Source organism: Sander lucioperca, chromosome 22 (genome assembly GCF_008315115.2).
Source record: "Sander lucioperca isolate FBNREF2018 chromosome 22, SLUC_FBN_1.2, whole genome shotgun sequence".
In the NCBI taxonomy this organism is placed as follows: domain Eukaryota; kingdom Metazoa; phylum Chordata; class Actinopteri; order Perciformes; family Percidae; genus Sander; species Sander lucioperca.
The window spans coordinates 5,806,718-5,828,307 of NC_050194.1; the positions used below are offsets into that span (position 1 = coordinate 5,806,718).

General features: G+C 41.4%; 2 protein-coding genes and 1 long non-coding RNA gene across 3 annotated transcripts; 1 reads left to right on the forward strand and 2 right to left on the reverse strand.

The window, feature by feature from the left end:
• Positions 1–1,719: 1,719 nt before the first annotated feature.
• Positions 1,720–5,431, reverse strand: LOC116058004 (microfibril-associated glycoprotein 4-like). The gene is made up of 6 exons (XM_035997293.1): positions 5,411–5,431; positions 4,891–5,043; positions 3,803–3,841; positions 3,564–3,660; positions 3,327–3,494; positions 1,720–2,461 (listed from the first exon to the last, which is right to left on the reverse strand). Exons 1-6 carry the CDS (start codon positions 5,414–5,416, stop codon positions 2,190–2,192), a joined length of 735 nt encoding a protein of 244 aa, XP_035853186.1. The 5' UTR covers positions 5,417–5,431; the 3' UTR covers positions 1,720–2,189.
• LOC116058013 lies at positions 3,922–19,022 on the forward strand. Its single transcript, XR_004106926.2, has 4 exons — positions 3,922–3,949; positions 4,610–4,612; positions 15,086–15,093; positions 18,943–19,022. It is a non-coding gene; the product is annotated as an uncharacterized LOC116058013 (long non-coding RNA).
• On the reverse strand, positions 6,429–21,280 carry LOC116058005 (microfibril-associated glycoprotein 4-like). The gene is made up of 7 exons (XM_031310617.2): positions 21,189–21,280; positions 20,663–20,821; positions 19,542–19,580; positions 18,984–19,080; positions 18,747–18,914; positions 16,552–16,607; positions 6,429–7,096 (listed from the first exon to the last, which is right to left on the reverse strand). Exons 1-7 carry the CDS (start codon positions 21,192–21,194, stop codon positions 6,899–6,901), a joined length of 723 nt encoding a protein of 240 aa, XP_031166477.1. The 5' UTR covers positions 21,195–21,280; the 3' UTR covers positions 6,429–6,898.
• Positions 21,281–21,590: the final 310 nt, after the last annotated feature.

The window sequence follows — 21,590 nt, forward strand, 5'->3', positions numbered from 1 at the left end:
ACAGTTGTCTGTTTTGGAACAGGAATGATGGTAGCAGTCTTTAGGCAGGTAGGAACTGTAGCCTCCTTCAGTGACCTGTTGAATATGTCAGTCCAAACAGCTGCAAGCTGGGGAGCACAAACCTTTAGTGCATGTCCTGGGACCCCGTCTGGTCCAGGTGCTTTCCTGATGTTAATGTTCTGCAAAGTCCACTTGACCTGGTGCTGATATAGTATGATTGGTTGCTCATCCCCATGAGTGCTGACGATGGTCTATCCTGCACTGGCTCCATCCTCAAAGCAGACGAAGAAGTAATGTATAAGAAGTAATGTTAAGTGGTTGTAACGGCATTTCACACCTGAATGTCCAAACCAATAGGGTGGTGTCACAGCTGTAATTGTTTTATCAGATTAAAATGAAAAGTCCAAAAGTCTGGACCAAACGAGGTAGGTGTGAAAGGGCCCTTGATACTTCCCTACTGAATCACATGAGATCCATACTGAAAGATCTTATTGAGGTTGTATTTTAACTTGTTCAGAATCAGAATAAAACAGAAAGAGGTAGCTTTAAATATACTGTACATGATATGAACATAAATTAATGTAATGAAGGTCCTCTTCATTACTAACATTTGTCATCATTCAAATGATGTAGCTCATATTATGTTATTGGTAAAATGAAATAAGAAACACAGGCACTCAGTTTGCTAGTTTGGTTACCTAAACATGTGCAGTATGGTATCATCTTTGTCTGATTAATTGAATGCAGGTTAACTGTTGCTAACTGTGATGGTAAAATGTTTGTGTTCAAGTCCCTCACCTCTGTTGTGTCTCCTCTCCAGGGTGTTCGGGCTAAAAGAGTCCCCAGGGTATCGAGCCCATCTTAAAGGTTCCGGGAGATACCATGTCTCAATTAGTGAAGGGGTGTTTGACTACCTTGATAAGTTGTTCAGTATGTTTGATTGCACTAGGTAACATAATGCAACTTTACAACTATCTTAAATACTTTACAACTATCTTAAATACTTTACAACTATAAACCCCAGTTCCAATGAAGTTGGGATGTTGTGTAAAACGTGAATAAAAACAGAATATAATGATTTGCAAATCCTTTTCAACTTATATTACACTACAAAGACAAGATAATTAATGTTCAAAATTATGTTTTTTTTGCAAATATTCACTAATTTTGAATTTGTTGCCTGACGAGTCCACATTTCAAATTGTTTTTGGAAATCATTATTCAACATACTATACTATGACTTTTTTAAAAAATTTTGACAAACAACTTTTTATTGCGTTTCTCACTTAGTATACTTTCACTTTTTTCAACATTTTCTACAGTATAATATGTCGAAAAAAAATCTAAAAAAGTCATAGTCATCAAAGTGAGATTGAAAATAAAAATCTAAAACTAAATTTAGTTTTAAAGTTTTTTTCATTTTAAGTTTCTCCCTCTTATCATTGTCATTTTATATTTTCTAATTATTATTTAGACTTTTTAACTTAGCTTTTTTGAATTCCTTTCTTTTTTAAGTGTGGTTATTATAATATATATATATATATATATATATATATATATATATATATATATATATATATATATATATATATATATATATTATAATGTAATTATGTGCTGATTATTCCCACCAGTGTAGTAAAATATTTGTAATTTTTTAATTTTAATTATGAATAAAAGTATCCTCCATAGAAGACAAAGTGAAGACATGAGATCATCTTAATGCTCAGCTTCTTATTTATTGTCACCGTACAGCAGATAAAGATTCACATTAGAGTTTCAAACCTCCACCAAACATCAACTGGCTGTCCTGAACTACAAAGATCTTTTTATACTTTTCATTTTCTTTACTTCTTTCTCTCTTTTAGACTCGTGTTATCAGTTCATGCAGTGATTAACACCTGATCAGACTATATATGTGTTTCCATTTAAAGATTATGGGCCCTACTTTCCTGCTGCAGCCGCCCAACTGGAGACAAATCTGACTTTTCTTCCACGTTGCAGCGAGCTGCGACTGCTTTAAACCATCACAGACGGTAACAAGATTTACAAACATCAGTTGGTTTTCTTGTGTTGGTGCCCAGTTTCAGGAAAATAAGACCTGTTGTGAGATTAAATGATTAATGAGAGAAAGAGAAATAAATCAGAAGAGATGAGCTGATATTCTGCTGTACGTTGGTCCTGGAGAACTACAGCACAGGACGGATCTTCATGCTGATGGTCTTCAGGGAGTAGTTACGACCTTTCCAACTGTTCCACTGCACTCCAACACCAGAAATAGTGCTGTCAGCCCCCCAACGATAAACACCATTTGGATTTGCATAGTAACAACTGCCATACCAGAACGCCCCCAGGTATAATCTGGCACAGTTAACTCTAGAGGTGTCCTGGTCTTTGTCAAAGGTGGTGAACTTCTGTCCGTTGTGACGATAAGTGATGTTGTGATAACTCAGGGCGTCTCCTACAGAAACACAACAAGTGTATAATCTCAACATTATGATTCAACTAACAATGATATATATATTTGGAGTGTATTTCCTCCAGTAAATACCACAGTCTATTTCTCTACCTACAGTAAGTATAACTAAATAATACAACAATTGAACTAACAACACTGGACTGGTGATGTTTAATGTTTATTATGGTAAATATATTTAATTAAAACAATAAATCTACAGATTGAGTCATCTATAACACTTTTCGGTACTTCCCCCTTACCCTCAATCTGTAATAGAATAAACATTTCAGATGTAAAGATAGTTCCAAACCTATTTATCCTATTTACTCTGAACATTTTGTTATTTATTAAAAACATTTTACACTCCACACAAAATAAACCCCTCCCTCTACCGTCCCTACAACCTATTAAATCAAATATTTATTCATTTCATAACTACATTGTAACTTTTATTCTTTGGATCTTATTCTATTTTAGCATTTAAAATTTTTATTTTTCATGACTGTTTACATTTATTTGTATTGTTTTATGTTATTACTGAAATGTGCTTCCTGTATAGAAACATAAAGTTGCCTTACAACCTCCAGCCTGTCAGTCAGTCACCAGGGCATAGTGAACCCTGTTCTGTCTGTCTGTCTCAGAGGAAGTTTAACCGCACCGCGACCCCTTTCCTCTCACCATTATATTATATTGCTGTGTGGAGTTTTGAAAAGTGTAACTACACTCTCGACCACTTTATCAGCATTGACATGACTCCCCTCGTTTAACTCTTTGTTTAGTTGTTTAGGGACAAGTATGTAGCATGAACCAATGTCACACTCCACAACATTAATGGCTGAAATTCTCGTCCTTAATGTGGAAACCTCACCTGCTCCTCTATCAGTGAATCCAGAAATATGCAGTGTGTATCCGGAGGACTCAGAGTCGATGGAGAACGAGGAGTAACGAGCGAACACTTTGTTTCCTTCAAAGTCCTCCATGTCCACCAGCAGCTCGTACCTTCTCCTCTCAGTCAGGTGGTAGAGAGACTCCAGACCTGAAAACAAACAAACATTTAGAAACAGTTTGATGAAGTCATGACTGTTAGTTTGGTTTCATTCCTCACCGAGCCAGTACTCTCCAGCAGCGATACCAAAGCCGGTCTTGTATTGATCCCAGCCCCTGTAGAAGTTCACCGTGCCGTCCATCCTCCTCTGGAACACCTGGGGGGGACGGGATGGGGGGTTAACTAGATAAACACACAAGATATCTGACAGCTCATGTTTCCAGACAACAAGGATTTACTGGGATGTGATTTATTGTGAAGGAACTACAGGAAGTGTTGACTTCAGTTAAAATACTCACCGTCCACCGTCCTCCTTCTGAATCCATGTCACAGTACACCTACACACACACACACACACACACACACACACACACACACACACACACACACACACACACACACACACACACACACACACACACACACACACACACACACACACACAGGTATTAGTTAATGTGATTGTGGGGGTTAACCATAGACTGTAAAAATGTATTCCGGGTTTGAAAAGTGAAGCCATATGAAGAATAACAGTGTTATCTGAGTGCATTTATTATGTTGTTTGATTTGTGTGTTTTGTAGTTTTGTTTATGTTTATGGAATTTTTTGTCTGTGTCCTAGTGTGAAGGATCTGGAATATGAATAATGAGATGTATGTTTGAAATATCTTTACACTGTTTATGTAAAATAAATTGAAAAATATAATAAAAAAAAGAAGAAAAAAATGAAGGATGGAACATGACTTAAGTCTCAATAAATAAATAAATAGTTATGCAGATATATGCAGTATGCATTTATGTATTTATTCCTGTATTTATGTATTCATTTACTTCAGCATTTCTTTATGCATTTATTCATTTATGAGAATGCCTCTGGTTCCCCCAGTTGGAGCTGGTTAATGTGGCTCAGGAAAGGGAAGTTTGGGGTCCCCTGCTGGAGCTGCTGCCCCCGTGACCCGACCCCAGATAAGCAGACGAAGATGGATGGATGAAAGAGATTCTACAATTGTACAAGGTTCCATCTAACCTGGTGCATTATTAAAAGTATTAATGTTTACATAATGTGTTTTATTTAACAGACAAGGTTCAGCTCTACAGACTCTAAAGTGAGTATTGATTGACATTTCCTTCAGATATCTTTAGGCCATTGGTCTTCTAGTTTCATATGATACAGACGGATCAATTCTGGACAGAGCCTCTTAAAAGATGAACCTCAGGATTTAATGAATTGATTGTTGGAACATTTAAATAAAGATCGATTTGATTGGGGAAATAATTCTTTTCAATCCAGCCCTAATCTGTTGTATCAGAAGCATCAGTCAGAACTTGTAACTTCACATTATAATCATCTGAAGTTCAACCTGCGTCCCAGAGAGGATGAAGTGTACCTGGACAGCAGACGTGGCTCCGATGGGATAGATGGTGTACACTCCACTGGGTCGGCTGTTGTCATTATTATAAATGTCACTGCAGTCCAACGGCAGAACGAGCTGCTGGCAGCTGGTCAACAGGGGGGCCAGCAGGAGGACGACTGAAACCAGCTGGAACAGAAGAAATGTTGTCATTTAGTTTGATCAAGAACAAATTTCTGACTTTGACCTCTGCAGCAGGATCAGGGAGACTCTGCTGTCATCGACGCATTCTCATTTTGGTTGGTGCTGATTTGAAAACAAACTGTGCTGACATCGTACTCTATGTGGGTTTTTCCACAGGGTTCTCCCCCTGCGTTGGTATCTCTCTCATGCAGAGCTAGAATACTCTGTAAAGCAAGATGAAGACTTTTGCTTTCCCTGTCCAAATTCTGGGGCCACAAATGTGCTTGTGCTAAACCTGTTAACATACTACTACTACTACTACTACTGATTAACAATTTGACAAACCATCAGGTATATAAAGTTACCAACTTACCTTCATGGTCAGATTTCAGTTGAAGATGAAGATCCTGATGTCAGTGTGTTTAGATGCTCTGTTGTCTTTGATGTCTCTGATATCTCTAGTGTCTCATGGTGTCTCTCCCTCTTATTTATATTCTTAAGGTTTAGGGTTAGCAGTGATAACTCCGCCCCCACTGTGCTGAGAGTCTAACTCCGTAGGGTTAATATCTGCAGCCAACACCAACACATCTCTCCATGATGATGTGACTTCCAGTAAACAGACTGCTGCTGATCAGGAATGTGTGCGGTGTGTTTGTGTGTGTGTGTGTGTGTGTGTGTGTGTGTGTGTCTGTGTGTGTGTATATGTATGTGTGTGTGTGTGTGTGTGTGTATGTGTGTGTGTGATTCAGGGCGTTGTGTGTGTGTGTGTGTGTGTGTGTGTGTGTGTGTGTGTGTGTGTCTGTGTGTGTGTGTGTGTGTGTGTATGTGTGTGTGTGATTCAGGGCGTTGTGTGTGTGTGTGTGTCTGTGTATGGGTGTGTGTGTATTTGTGTGTCTGTGTGTGTCTGTGTGTCTGTGTGTGTGTCAATACTCGGGATTGCGGGATTAGAGCCATTTTTTTTAAAAATGAATTAATTAAACAGTTTAACTGATATGGTTTAATATAAGTATTTTTAGTAATTGTTTTACTAATTTTATATGATTATTTTTATGAATGTCAGCAATGTTTTAAGTAATATTTTAGAAATTTGAAAATATATATTTTCAGTAATATTTAAATAATGTAGAAATGTTTTTTCTGAAGAAAACATTAAAGAGGTTTTTAAGAAGATCATCTCATAGCTTCGCCCCCCCCACCCCCCCGCCCCCCTCCAAAATTTGTTCATGTTTAACAGTCGGAGCTGTTGTTTTGATGTCCTGCTCCAGCTGTTGCTGTTTGTTCAGCTGAGACGAGGAGAGTTGTAACTGATTTCAGACCCATCAAGAGTCCATCTTCCATTAGAGAGTCCAGACAGAAAGACTCAGGAGACAAAGTGAAGACATGAGATCATCTTAATGCTCAGCTTCTTATTTATTGTCACCGTACAGCAGATAAAGATTCACATTAGAGTTTCAAACCTCCACCAAACATCAACTGGCTGTCCTGAACTACAAAGATCTTTTTATACTTTTCATTTTCTTTACTTCTTTCTCTCTTTTAGACTCGTGTTATCAGTTCATGCAGTGATTAACACCTGATCAGACTATATATGTGTTTCCATTTAAAGATTATGGGCCCTACTTTCCTGCTGCAGCCGCCCAACTGGAGACAAATCTGACTTTTCTTCCACGTTGCAGCGAGCTGCGACTGCTTTAAACCATCACAGACGGTAACAAGATTTACAAACATCAGTTGGTTTTCTTGTGTTGGTGCCCAGTTTCAGGAAAATAAGACCTGTTGTGAGATTAAATGCTTAATGAGAGAAAGAGAAAGAAATCAGAAGAGATGAGCTGATATTCTGCTGTACGTTGGTCCTGGAGAACTACAGCACAGGACGGATCTTCATGCTGATGCTCTTCAGGGAGTAGTTATCACCTTTCCAATGGTGCCACTCCACTCCAACATCATTGAGAGTTTTGTCAGCCCCCCAACGATAAACACCGTTTGGATTTGTACGGTGACAGTTGTTGTACCAGAACGCCCCCAGGAATGATCTGGCACAGTTCCCTGTAGAGGAGTCCTGGTCTTTGTCGAAGGTGGAGAACTTCTTTCCGTTGTGATAAGTCAGGGAGTCTCGTACAGAAACACAACTAGTGTATAATCACAACATTATGATACAACTAACAATGATATATATATTTGGAGTGTATTTACTCCAATAAATACCACAGTCTACTTCTCTACCTACAGTAATTATAACTAAATAATACAACTATTGAACTAACTAACTAACTGGACTGGTGATGTTTAATCTTTATTATGGTATATATATATTCCATCCATCCATCCATCTTCGTCCGCTTATCCGGTCTCGGGTCGCGGGGGTAGCAGCTCCAGCAGGGGACCCCAAACTTCCCTTTCCCGAGCCACATTAACCAGCTCCCACTGGGGGATCCCAAGGCGTTCCCAGGCCAGGTTGGAGATATAATCCCTCCACCTAGTCCTGGGTCTTCCCCGAGGCCTCCTCCCAGCTGGACGTGCCTGGAACACCTCCCTAGGGAGGCTCCCAGGGGGCATCCTTACCAAATGCCCGAACCACCTCAACTGGCTCCTTTCGACGCGAAGGAGCAGCGGCTCTACTCCGAGCTCCTCACGGATGACTGAGCTTCTCACCCTATCTCTAAGGGAGACACCAGCCACCCTCCTGAGGAAACCCATTTCGGCCGCTTGTACCCTGGATCTCGTTCTTTCGGTCATGACCCAACCTTCATGACCATAGGTGAGGGTAGGAACGAAAACTGACCGGTAGATCGAGAGCTTTGCCTTCTGGCTCTGCTCTCTTTTCGTCACAACGGTGCGATAAATTGAGTGTAATACCGCACCCGCTGCGCCGATTCTTCGACCAATCTCCCGCTCCATTGTTCCCTCACTCGCGAACAAGACTCCAAGGTACTTGAACTCCTTCACTTGGGGTAAGGACTCATTCCCTACCTGGAGAAGGCACTCCATCGGTTTCCTGCTGAGAACCATGGCCTCCGATTTAGAGGTGCTGATCCTCATTCCAGCCGCTTCACACTCGGCTGCGAGTGTTCAGTGAGTGTTGAAGGTCACAGGCCGATGATGCCATCAGGACCACATCATCTGCAAAAAGCAGCGATGAGATCCCCAGCCCACCGAACTGCAACCCCTCTCCACCCCGACTACGCCTTGATATCCTGTCCATAAATACTACAAACAGGATTGGTGACAAAGCGCAGCCCTGGCGGAGGCCAACTCTCACCTGAAACGAGTCCGACTTACTGCCGAGAACCCGGACACAGCTCTCGCTTTGGTTGTACAGAGATTGGATGGCCCTGAGAAGGGACCCCCTCACCCCATACTCCCGCAGCACCTCCCACAGTATCTCCCGGGGGACCCGGTCATACGCCTTCTCCAGATCCACAAAGCACATGTAGACTGGTTGGGCATACTCCAAGGCTCCCTCCAGGATCCTTGCGAGAGTGAAGATCTGGTCCGTTGTTCCACGACCAGGACGGAATCCGCATTGTTCCTCTTCAACCTGAGGTTCGACTATCGACCGAACCCTCCTTTCCAGCACCTTGGAGTAGACTTTACCGGGGAGGCTGAGAAGTGTGATACCCCTATAATTGGCACACACCCTCTGGTACCCCTTTTTGAAAAGGGGAACCACCACCCCGGTCTGCCACTCCTTAGGCACCGTCCCAGACTTCCACGCAATGTTGAAGAGGCGTGTCAACCAAGACAACCCCTCCACACCCAGAGCTTTAAGCATTTCTGGACGGATCTCATCAATCCCTGGGGCTTTGCCACTGTGGAGTTGTTTAACTACCTCAGCAACTTCCACCAGGGAAATTGACGACAATCCCCCATCATCCTCCAGCTCTGTCTCTACCATAGAGGGCGTATTAGTCGGATTTAGGAGTTCCTCAAAGTGCTCCTTCCACCGCCCTATTACCTCCTCAGTTGAGGTCAACAGCGTCCCATCCTTGCTGTACACAGCTTGGATGGTTCCCCGCTTCCCCCTCCTGAGGTGGCGAACGGTTTTCCAGAAGCACCTTGGTGCCGACCGAAAGTCCTTCTCCATGTCTTCTCTGAACTTCTCCCACACCTGCTGCTTTGCCTCTTTCACAGCAGAGGCTGCAGCCCTTCGGGCCCTTCGGTACCTTGCCACTGCCTCCGGAGTCCTCTGGGATAACATATCCCGGAAAGACTCCTTCTTCAGTCGGACGGCTTCCCTGACCACCGGTGTCCACCACGGTGTTCGTGGGTTACCGCCCCTTGAGGCACCTAAGACCCTAAGACCACAGCTCCTCGCCGCAGCTTCAGCAATGGAAACTTTGAACATTGTCCACTCGGGTTCAATGCCCCCAGCCTCCACAGGGATGCACGAAAAGCTCCGCCGGAGGTGTGAGTTGAAAGTCTGTCGGACAGGGGCCTCCTCCAGACGTTCCCAATTTACCCGCACTACCCGTTTGGGCTTACCAGGTCTGTCCAGAGTCTTCCCCCACCCCCTGACCCAACTCACCACCAGATGGTGATCAGTTGACAGCCCCCTCTCTTCACCCGAGTGTCCAAAACATACGGCCTCAGATCAGATGAAACGATTATAAAATCGATCATTGACCTTTGGCCTAGGGTGCTCTGGTACCAAGTACACTTATGAGCATCCCTATGTTCGAACATGGTGTTCGTTATAGACAATCCATGACTAGCACAGAAGTCCAACAACAAACAACCACTCTGGTTTAGATCAGGGAGGCCGTTCCTCCCAATCACGCCTCTCCATGTGTAGCAAGCACTGATAGTGTAAAATGGGATATTGACATAGTACATGTAGCCTATGTAACGCAATGCATTCTTTATATTTTGCTTGTGCACATGCTGTAAATGTGTACATCAAAGCCTGAAGACAATGGGCCTCTTTCACCAACCATTCTTAGGAAGAAATGTCTTCTTAAACCCCACTTACGCACTTTTTACGAAGATTCTGACATTCACTAATGTTTTCTTATCTTGGATTTGTTCTTAGCTAAGAACAAAATCTTCCAACACTCAAGAGCACTCTTACACACATTTGAGTGATGACTTCAAATAATTGGTTACTGCATTTTATTTAATTCTACAGTCGTTTACAATGATAGTATTGTACTGTAATGTATTTCTGATCATTTGTTGAAAAACAAACCTGTGTTATTTGGTGATTGATCTCGCTATTTATAGGGCCAAAATGCAGGGTTGGAATGTAACAAAGTACAAATTCTTTGTTACTGTACTTAAGTACATTTTTCACGTATCTGTACTTTACTTAAGTAGAATCAATAGTGCATACTTTTGACTTTTACTTCGTTACATTTTGCAGCAATTATCTTTACTTTCTACTCCACTACATTTCTACAACGTTGCGTTACATTTTCTGATCAGTTTTTCCCGATGCCAAAACGTCTTCCTGACAGTCACACGTTTGTCTCACCAGTGAAGTTTGGTTGCCATAGATACTGTATATATGGGGCACCGCCATTCATCAGCTTCCAAGCCGGCTCCGGTGCTCTAGAGCCGGGCGCAGCGCCGCTGACCCTCGGTAATACAGCCTCCGGTAAAAGTGAAAATGAAAATGTTTATTTTTTAATATTCCCATTTTTAAATTACAGTTGCCATCTATTTCTCTCCACAGCGTTGTTTACTCCTCCCCCAGGCAGCGTAAGACGAGTTCATATCTCATTTATTTGGCTGGACCTCTCTCCTTACCATTTTCGCTGCTTCACACACTTTATTTGCTTATATATGGGTATATATGGTTAAAGGAAATAAAACCGTCTTAAAATACATAAGGAATAAAACCAACCGCATTCAGATTAACAACTAACAACATATTTCCGTTTTCTGCTGGTTAGGATAGGAACTTCAAAAGCCAGCTGGCCTTGTTTGTGGTAGTGGACATCTTCTACTTTTACTAAAGTAAATATGTATCTGGTTATTTGTACTTTTACTTAAGTACTGAGATGTACAAGTCATCTGCAAAGGCAGTCTCCCGCTCACCAGGAGGTGCACAGGAAGTGTCATGTCATTATATGGGAATTTGCGGGGCGTTTTCATATGCTAATTAGGAACAACTGGCGCGCGCTTTTAATTATGAAGACGTGGGATTCACCAATCCTAAGAACACAGGTGCGAACAATTCTGTTGTTTAAGAACACGTCATGAATCCGATGTAGACTTTTCTTAGGGACTTTCTTAAGATCATATTTAAGAGAAAACGTAGGAAGTTATTGGTGAATGAGGCCCATTGCTTCTTGCGTACAGCACAGTCGGCGCTGTGTGGACAGCGATATGACGCAAACGCAGCCTGGGCGACTGACTGAGCCGCACATCTGCAAGATTTGGTAACAACACGGATGAAGACGTCTGTTCTTTGATCCGATACAATCAGTGAGACAAAACCTGGTCGCGCCGAACACAAGAAGAATCAAACAGCTTTAAGGCATACAAAATATATATTATTTACTTAGATTTATGAGTTAGGATTAGTAATTGACACTGCATGTCCTCGTATGATTTTTGTTTTGAGACTTCAAAAATGTCAGTGTAGTAAAGCTCATGTACATTAGATTTAATCATAACAGTTTTGGTAGTTGAATAAGTTGTTTAGTTCTTTCTTGCTTTCTTAATATAATCAGGATCTATAAATTAACTCTGAAACTAACTAGAGATGGTCTTCACGGTGGATGAATGTTCTGGATGAATGGATGAATGTTGTGGATGAATGTTGTGGATGAATGGATGAATGGATGAGTAGGTCTCTGTGTCAGTAGATGGTGTTTGCAGTCGTGTCCCAGCAGCAGAGATCAGCTGCTGCCACTGTGTGGTCAGACTGAGGAACTGCAGCTGGATTACACTCTTACATTAGAATCAATAAATATAATGAACAATTATATTAAATATATATCTAAAAAAATAATATAACATAAGAAATAAATATAAAAAATAAAAATGTTACATAAATAAAAAAATGGGCACTCCAGACCCCTTTTCTTCTAAACTTCAGATATAATAATAATAATAATAATAATAATAATAATAATAATAATAATTGAAAAAAGATGTATGCATTTTTTGTAAATGTTGCAATACAGGAAAATAAAAATAAAATAACAAAATAAAATCCTGGCTGGATATTTAGTTAAATATGTTAGTAGACCCCAACAGAACCATTGTGTCTCTGTGTGTGAGATATATATATATATATATATATATATATAAAACACACCATTACCCTAACACACACACACACACACACACACACACACATCATTAAACCTCAATAAAATTTCCCAAAGATGATAAAGTGGTCTTTTCCTTAATGATAAAAATGAAAGTTTCACTCCTTTTATGCACATTGCCAAAGACAAAGTTGAAGACCTTATTAAGCATGAGCTGGGAGACCTCCGTGGTGTCAGTGGTCGCCATTTTCTTTGTTTACTTGTTTGTTTGCTCTCTGCAGGGAGTGCAAGATGAGACCGAGAGGATCAGAGATCTCTTTACAAAGACAAGTGTGTTTTCGACAGTGTAAACCCTTTCTTCCTACGCACGGCGCCCGTACACACAGTCTGTTTACACGCACATACATACATATACACTATATATATATACACACTTTTTCGTTCTAACCTCCGGCTGATTTGTGAGGACTATGGTTAACTGCTCCTCAGATCTCTGCAGGGTAAATCCAGACAGCTAGCTAGACTATCTGTCCAATCTGAGTTTTCTGTTGCATGTTAAGGAGGTTCAGTTTTAGAGGTTGATTGCCATCGTCATGGGGCATCGGTCAGAATGCATGAATGAGCCACAGAGAAGTTCAGTCCATTCAACGGTTTATTTAACAAAAGGGGGTGAGGCAAATGATAATGGATAACATAACAGACAGACACACATGGGTTGGAGAATCTAAGAAGAAACAAATAGAAATTAGAACTTAAAGTCAGTATTCTAACATGTTCAACATAAAGTAACTAGATAAATAAAGCAGTCATTCAAATATCAAACATGTTAGCAAGAAATAAGGTGCAAAGTAAAGCTCATGTTACCAGCTGCCACACCATGTGAAGATGTAAGAGAGACTGACTGAGAGGGAGTGCAGTCTTAAATAAGGAGTGACCAGGTGAACTCAATCAGGTAATCATGCTGCGTTCATGCCACCTGGGAATCATCAGGGACCCCCCCCCCCCCGTGATTACGTTGTTTTTCTGACTGCCAGCGTTCACACGGTCGGGATGGTCGGGATGCGTGTTCTTCTTCTTCTGTTATATTGGCATTTGGCATAACAACTTGTTGCATGACTGCCACCAACTGTTGGCCGTATATTCAGACTTTTTCAACTTTAAAAGCTGATTTTTAACCCTAAAAGAAAGACCCAAAACAACCTAGGGACCATCCCCAGCCGTTCCCCGGCTCCTCACCATCTTCTCCCGGCTCTCGGCCTGCAGTGTGACCGGCGGAGGCAGTTTCTCTCTACCACAACAACCAAAGCTAACTGTGGCTAACGGCTAGAAGGGATACAGCTACGGACAGAAGTTACGCTAAATAAGAAGAAGTTATATTTAGTGTAATATTTTAATTTTCAGTAATACTTTTAACAATTTAACCGGTATGGATTAATATAAGTATTTTCAGTAATTGTTTTACTAATTTTAAATGATTATTTTTAGTAATTTCAGCAGTTTTTAGTAATATTTTAGAAATTAAAAAAATATATTTTCAGTAATATCTAAGTAACATAGAAATGTTTCTTATGAAGAAAACATTAAAGAGGTTAGAAGAAGAAGAAGAAGATCATCTCGTAGCTCCCCCCCCCCAAAAGACATGAGACAAGGGCGTAAATCCCAGGGGGGTTGGGGGGGTCAGGACCCCCCCCATATAAGGGTTGTCCCCCCCCCAGAAATATCATTAAAACAATGCTGTGTATCGTAAATAACATAATGATGTATACTTAAAATATCTGTGTAAGTAGTAAAACAATACAAACCCCAAAAAATGCTTAAGTTTAGAAACATTTTGAGTCCCCCCCTCCCTTGCCTCACAGTGGTTTGGTCCACTGCCTGCTGTACGTTAGGAATCGGATCTGCACTAGACTCACAGTCACATCGGGTAGTGACAGGATGTAGCTAGTAAGTAGGAGGTTCAAGGCTATTTTATTCACATTAAACATCAGATGAAGTTGTTCTTTTCTCAAATATAAATGATGCTGAGTAATTAATGAATTAGTCATGACAAAAAAGTTTGCTATGTTAGTGTAATATAATGCAATGTTACATAGCTTATTTAATAGCTTTTTGGATAGAAATGCACCCACTACAACTAACGTTACCACGGCGATAAGCTTAACGTTATGTGTGTGAACTGATATTAGGGTTAATATTGAAGATCTACAGTTGTGTTTTGCTGAATATGAAGTTAAGTGGCTGATCAGTTAAATATATATCCTCTGTCCCAGACGAAACCTAATATTTATGTGGAGGACGCAAGATCATTTTATAATTATAATATGAAGGCATGGTGATCCTATGAATCTAACTCATATTTAGACATCTGACGGTAAAGATTTGTGTTGTTGTTGTTGCCCAGAAAAAATGACAGAGAAAAGAAAAACAGACATAAGATAAGTTCAATAAGTCCTCATATCAAGACAATTTGGTTACATCTTTATAAGAATGGGTGCTTATGGAATTACTAATGTCACTATGTCACAGGCAAAGGAGACAGAAAGACCCGAGGAACAGGGAGACCAGGGACAGTCAGGTGGAGAGACTCAGGGAGACCAGGGCCAGTCAGGTGGAGAGACTCAGGGAGACCAGGGCCAGTCAGGTGGAGAGTCTCAGGGAGACCAGGGACAGTCAGGTGGAGAGTCTTAGGGAGACCAGGGACAGTCAGGTGGAGAGTGTCAGGGAGATCAGGGACAGTCAGGTGGAGAGTCTCAGGGAGATCAGGGACAGTCAGGTGGAGAGTCTCAGGGAGACCAGGGACAGTCAGGTGTAGAGTCTCAGGGAGACCAGAGACAGTCAGGTGGAGAGTGTCAGGGAGATCAGGGACAGTCAGGTGGAGAGTCTCAGGGAGATCAGGGACAGTCAGGTGGAGAGTCTCAGGGAGACCAGGGACAGTCAGGTGTAGAGTCTCAGGGAGACCAGGGACAGTCAGGTGGAGAGTCTTAGGGAGACCAGGGACAGTCAGGTGGAGAGTCTTAGGGAGACCAGGGACAGTCAGGTGGAGAGTCTCAGGGAGACCAGGGACAGTCAGGTGTAGAGTCTCAGGGAGATCAGGGACAGTCAGGTGGAGAGTCTCAGGGAGACCAGGGACAGTCAGGTGTAGAGTCTCAGGGAGACCAGAGACAGTCAGGTGGAGAGTCTCAGGGAGACCAGGGACAGTCAGGTGGAGAGTCTCAGGGAGACCAGGGACAGTCAGGTGGAGAGTCTTAGGGAGACCAGGGACAGTCAGGTGTAGAGTCTCAGGGAGACCAGAGACAGTCAGGTGGAGAGTCTTAGGGAGACCAGGGACAGTCAGGTGGAGAGTCTCAGGGAGACCAGGGACAGTCAGGTGGAGAGTCTCAGGGAGACCAGGGACAGTCAGGTGGAGAGTCTCAGGGAGACCAGGGACAGTCAGGTGGAGAGTCTCAGGGAGACCAGGGACAGTCAGGTGGAGAGTCTCAGGGAGACCAGGGACAGTCAGGTGGAGAGTCTCAGGGAGACCAGGGACAGTCAGGTGTAGAGCCTCAGGTAAGTGTGTTGAGCTCAGTTCATATTTTTGGAGGTGTGTGGCTGTCAGGATTAGCCGATGAGCTTTACCAGTGGCTCACTAATTTACATTATGATCAGCTAATTTAACAAATGTACAAAAGCATTGTATTTCTTAATTTCTTAACTTAAAAATAAATACATGGTTTTAAAGAAGAAGATTTTGGTCAATATAGTCAGCTTTTTCATTGAATCGACAGAAAGAGTGAAAAGAAGGATGATGCTACAGTCTCCATGCTACACTAGTGATAGTATTAAGGCTTTCCTCTGTGTACACACGTCCTCTATGAGTATAATTGTGGCTGTATTATTTGTGTCCCCTTCAAAAATTGCTCTTCAGAAATTTTATGTTTATTGTCCCCCCCTACTGTTAGATCAGTTTTACGCCCATGACATGAGATCATCTTAATGCTCAACTTATTTATTGTCACCGTACAGCAGATAAAGATTTACATTAGAGTTTCAAACCTCCACCAAACAAATCAACTAGCTGTCCTGAACTACAAAGATCATTTTATACTTTTCATTTTCTTGACTACAGCTCAGGACGGATCATCATGCTGATGATCTTCAGGGAATAGTCAAAACCTTTCCAATGGTACCAATCCACTCCAACATTAGGGATAGTGCTGTCAGCCCCCCAACGATAAACACCGTTTGGATTTGTAGAATGACAGCTTTTGTACCAGAACGCCCCCAGGCTTAATCTGGCACAGTTCCTATGATCCTGGTCCTGGTCTTTGTCGAAGGTGGTGAACTTCTGTCCGTTGTGAAAACTCAGGGAGTCTCCTACAGAAACACAACAAGTGTATAATCCATGGGTGTCAGTTTGGTTTGAAATGTGCTGGGAACAGAGATGCATTCATAATTTTTTTCTCTTTTGTGCAGGTCATGTTTTGAAAGATGCTGTCTTGTAGCTGACTAATGTAAATGAATAAAAATTAGTGCTGTCAGTTAAACGCGTTATTAACGGTGTTAACGCAAACCCATTTTAACGGCGTCAATTTTTTTATTGCGAGATTAACGTTCTTTTTGGCCTAGCAAACTTTGTAGTTTTTTTCACATGCTGTTGCAACAACTAGTAACGTTAGAAAAACTACAACACCACACCGGATCTAGCTAGACCGGAAATAAAACATAGACAGACAAACAGACACACCGCACACACTTGTTTGGACTTCTGAGCCGGCCAAAGAGTAGTAGGCTAACGTTACGTTTTGAGTGGATGGCGAGCGTGAGACGCCGAAACGGATGCCAATAAGATTATGAATGGAAAGTTTATTTTACAATTAATGGAGAGATTATTTGCTCCAAGTGTGAATGACTGCTCTAAGTGAGAATGTTAGTGTGAAATTGAACACTACAGTATGCCAATGTTGTTTTCAATAAAAAAACATTTGCACAAAGCAAGCTAATCCACTTTTCCATGTTGATAAGAGCATTAAAATGAGAAAAAATAAAGGGACAAAAAGAAATCAAGGAACATTTAGAATAGATAAAAATGTACAATTAATTGCGAGTTAACTATCACATTAATGCGATTAATCACGATTAAATATTTTAATCGTTTGAGCACTACTAAAAATGTCTACAAAAATGTCATGATGTCCGACAGGTTTTATGAAGAAGAAAGCATTAAGTTTTCAAAAAGCATTAGACATATGACCCACTATGTTCTGCTTGTTGTGAGCAGAGGAGCGAGTAGCAGCAGCAGAGCGGCTGTGTCTGTGCCTGCCCTGTGGGGATAGTAGAGATTTTTGTGGATTTGTTGGCATCTGTCGCTCAAGAATTATATGTGTTATGAACTTTATTTTTTTTAACTAAATTGAGCTCGAGGTTTTCAAAAAAAGTGGTGGGTACAAAATGACTCATGACGAAATCTAATAGGTACGCGTACCCACCGTCCCCACCGTCCCCACCGTCCCCACCGTCCCCACCACCCCCACCGTCCCCACCGTCCCCACCGTCCCCACCACCCCCACCGCCCCCACCGTCCCCACCGTCCCCACCGAAATCGATGCCTATGGTATAATCAGAACATTATGATACAACTAACAATTATATATATCTTTACTCCAGTAAATACCACAGTCTACTTCTCTATCCAAAGTAAGTATAACTAAATAATACAACTATTGAACTAACAACACTGGGCTGGTGACGTTTAATGTTTATTATGGTTTATATATTTAATTAAAACAATAAATCTACAGATTGAGTCAGCTATAACACTTTTTTCAGTACTACCCCCTTACCCTCAATCCGTAATAGAATAAACATTTCAGTTAGCAAAAATAATTCCAAACCTATTTATCCTATTTACTCTGAACATTTTGTTATTTATTAAAAACATTTTACACTCCCTCGCCATTATATTATATTGCTGTGTGGAGTTTTGAAAAGTGTAACTACACTCGCGACCGCTTTATCAACATTGACATGACTCCCCGTGACGTGAACAAAGAGTCGTATTTTTGTCAGACTGAACTTAAACTCTGCAGACTTGTGTATCAGCGCTGAGCCCCGCTCTCTGTCAACATGCAGAGAGGACGGACAAGGTTGAGCTTACGCGCTTTCAGTTACAGAAATTTGGTACCGTTTGATTTAACGTGAATCAGTCATCTGTATTACCGCCGTAATTCAGTCAGTACCATAAAAAGTTCAGGATACTGTACCCAACACTAAACCTGATAAACACTCAAATCATTGACAATGTTTGTTTGCTCTTAAATTTCTTCATTAAAACAGAATTAGATAAAAATATGAAACCATGTGATTCATGAAATGTAAACAGACGACTGATTTGATTTCTCAGCAACTCGTTTAACTCTTTGTTTAGTTGTTTAGGGACAAGTATGTAGCACGAACCAATGTCACACTCCACAACATTAATGGCTGAAATTCTCGTCCTTAATGTAGAAACCTCACCTGCTCCTCCATCAGTGAATTCAGAAACATGCAGTTTGTATCCGTCACACTCAGTGTCGATGGAGAACGAGGAGTAACGAGCGAACGTTTTGTTTCCTTCAAAGTCCTCCATGTCGACCAGCAGCTCGTACCTTCTCCTCTGAGTCAGGTGGTAGAGAGACTCCAGACCTGAAAACAAACAAACATTTAGAAACAGTTTGATGAAGTCATGACTGTTAGTTTGGTTTCATTCCTCACCGAGCCAGTACTCTCCAGCAGCGATACCAAAGCCGGTCTTGTATTGATCCCAGCCCCTGTAGAAGTTCACCGTGCCGTCCATCCTCCTCTGGAACACCTGGGGGGGACGGGATGGGGGGTTAACTAGCTAAACACACAAGATATCTGACAGCTCATGTTTCCAGAAAACAAGGATTTACTGGAATGTGATTACCCACATAGTGTGCAATATTTAATACTTTTGATAATATTGACAATTCAGTGCAATTTCATTACTGTGCAATATCATTACTTCACTTCACACTGCATATCACACTATACATAAAACCATATCTACATATTTATATATATGAATATAGCGTCTCAGAACTGTGCACCTTACCCCCCCTCCCTTCTTTTGCACTACTTATTTTATTTCATGTTGTTACATTTCTCCTACGTACATGTTGACACTGGAAAGGAGTTGCTTTTAATCTTGTTGTACACGTGCATAATGACAATAAAAGGCATTCTATTCAATTCTATTCTATTTATTGTGAAGGAACTACAGGAAGTGTTGACTTCAGTTAAAATACTCACAGTCCACCGTCCTCCTTCTGAGACCATGTCACAGTACACCTACACACAAACACAGGTATTAGTTAATGTGGGGGTTAACCATAGACTGTAAAAATAATGGTATTATTCTGGATTAGAAAAGTGAAGCCACATGGAGGACGGAACATGACTTAAGTGTCAATAAATGAATAAATGTATTAATAAATATATAAATAAATACAGGAATGAATAAATAAATGAATAGATATACGCAGTAATAAATGCATAAATAAATAAAAGAATACATAAAAGAATAAATAAATTAATGCTATAAATTAATTTTCTACACAACACTGTTCACAAACTGCTCCAAACAGCTCTATTGTAGTCCAGCCTTTACTTCAGAGACAAACGTGGTCACTTTGTAACACATGTTATAATGCTCGCCTAGCTGCTAGCGTGGCACGCCCTCATACTCTGCTTCTGACTGGGTAGTAGTCCTTACCTAGGTACTGACAGGACACGTCCTTATACTCTGCTTCTGACTGGCTAGTAGTCCTTACCTAGTTACTGACAGGACACGCCCTCATACTCTGCTTCTGACTGGCTAGTAGTCCTTACCTAGCTACTGACAGGACACGTCCTCATACTCTGCTTCTGACTGGCTAGTAGTCCTTACCTAGTTACTGACAGGACATGCCCTCATACTCTGCTTCTGACTGGCTAGTAGTCCTTACCTAGCTACTGTCAGGGCACGCCCTCATACTCTTGCCATATATTAATGAGGTAGGAAGTCCTAGATATCTTTAGGTGAGATTCCAAAGGATCCCTTTTAAAAATGGCTATGGTTCGGTGGATCGTTTTTTTAACCTCGACCCCTTCCCAACAAGCTAGCATGATATAGTTGGTGCCAATGGTCTCCTAGTTTCATATGATACAGACGGATCAATTCTGGCCAGAGCCTCTTAAAAGATGAACCTCAGGATTTAATGAATTGATTGTAGGAACAGTTAAATAAAGATCGATTTGATTGGGGAAATAATTGTTTTTTAATCCAGCCCTAATCTGTCGTATCAGAAACATCAGTCAGAACTTGTAACGTTTATACTTCACATTATTATCATCTGAAGTTCAACCTGGTTCCCAGAGAGGATGAAGTGTACCTGGACAGCAGACGTGGCTCCGATGGGATAGATGGTGTACACTCCACTGGGTCGGCTGTTGTCGTCATTATTATAAATGTCACTGCAGTCTACCGGCAGAACGAGCGGGTGGCAGCTGGTCAACAGGGGGGCCAGCAGGAGGAGGACGACTGAAACCAGCTGGAACAGAAGAGATGTTGTCATTTAGTTTGATCAAGAACACATTTCTGACTTTGGCCTCTGCAGCAGGATCAGGGAGACTCTGCTGTCGTTGATGCATTCTCATTTAGGTTGGTGCTGATTTGAAAACAAACTGTGCTGACATCGTACTCTATGTGGGTTTTTCCACAGGGTTCTCCCCCTGCGTTGGTATCTCTCTCATGCAGAGCTAGAATACTCTGTAAAGCAAGATAAAGACTTTTGCTTTCCCTGTCCAAATTCTGGGGCTACAAATGACTAAAATGTGCTTGTGCTGAACCTGTTAACACACTGAAACTACTGATTAACAATTAGACAAACCATCACGTATATAAAGTTACAAACTTACCTTCATGGTCAGATTTCAGCTGAAATGAAGATGAAGATCCTGATGTCAGTGTATTTGGACAATCTGTTGTCTTTGATGTCTCTGATATCTCTGGTGTGTCATGGTGTCTCTCCCTCTTATTTATACTCTTAGAGTTAGGGTTAGCCGTGATGAATCTCCGCCCCCACTGTGCTGACAGTTTAGCTCTACAGGGTTAATATCTGCAGCCAACACCAACACATCTCTCCATGATGTAACTTAGTAAACAGACTGCTTCTGTTCAGGACTGTCCAAGCATTCATTAAAATTTTCCTAGTGAAAATGTCATCATTCACATCACTTCATGTTGGACTCAGAGGTGGGAAACTCGGGCTAGATGTTGCTAACAGAGTTTCCCAGTTGGTGACGCATTCTGGATAACTG

Bases quoted from the DNA above. Each gene is read 5' to 3' on its own strand.
- LOC116058004 (XM_035997293.1), bottom strand. The intron at 3,495-3,563 runs GTGAGGAATGAA...GTTTGTTTTCAG, and splicing joins TGCTGGAGAGTACTGGCTCG to GTCTGGAGTCTCTCTACCAC. The intron at 2,462-3,326 runs GTGAGGTTTCCA...GTGTTTCTGTAG, and splicing joins ATTCACTGATAGAGGAGCAG to GAGACGCCCTGAGTTATCAC.
- LOC116058005 (XM_031310617.2), bottom strand. The intron at 19,581-20,662 runs GTACACTTCATC...GTTTGTGTGTAG, and splicing joins GAGCCACGTCTGCTGTCCAG to GTGTACTGTGACATGGTCTC. The intron at 19,081-19,541 runs GTGAGTATTTTA...CGTCCCCCCCAG, and splicing joins CAGAAGGAGGACGGTGGACT to GTGTTCCAGAGGAGGATGGA.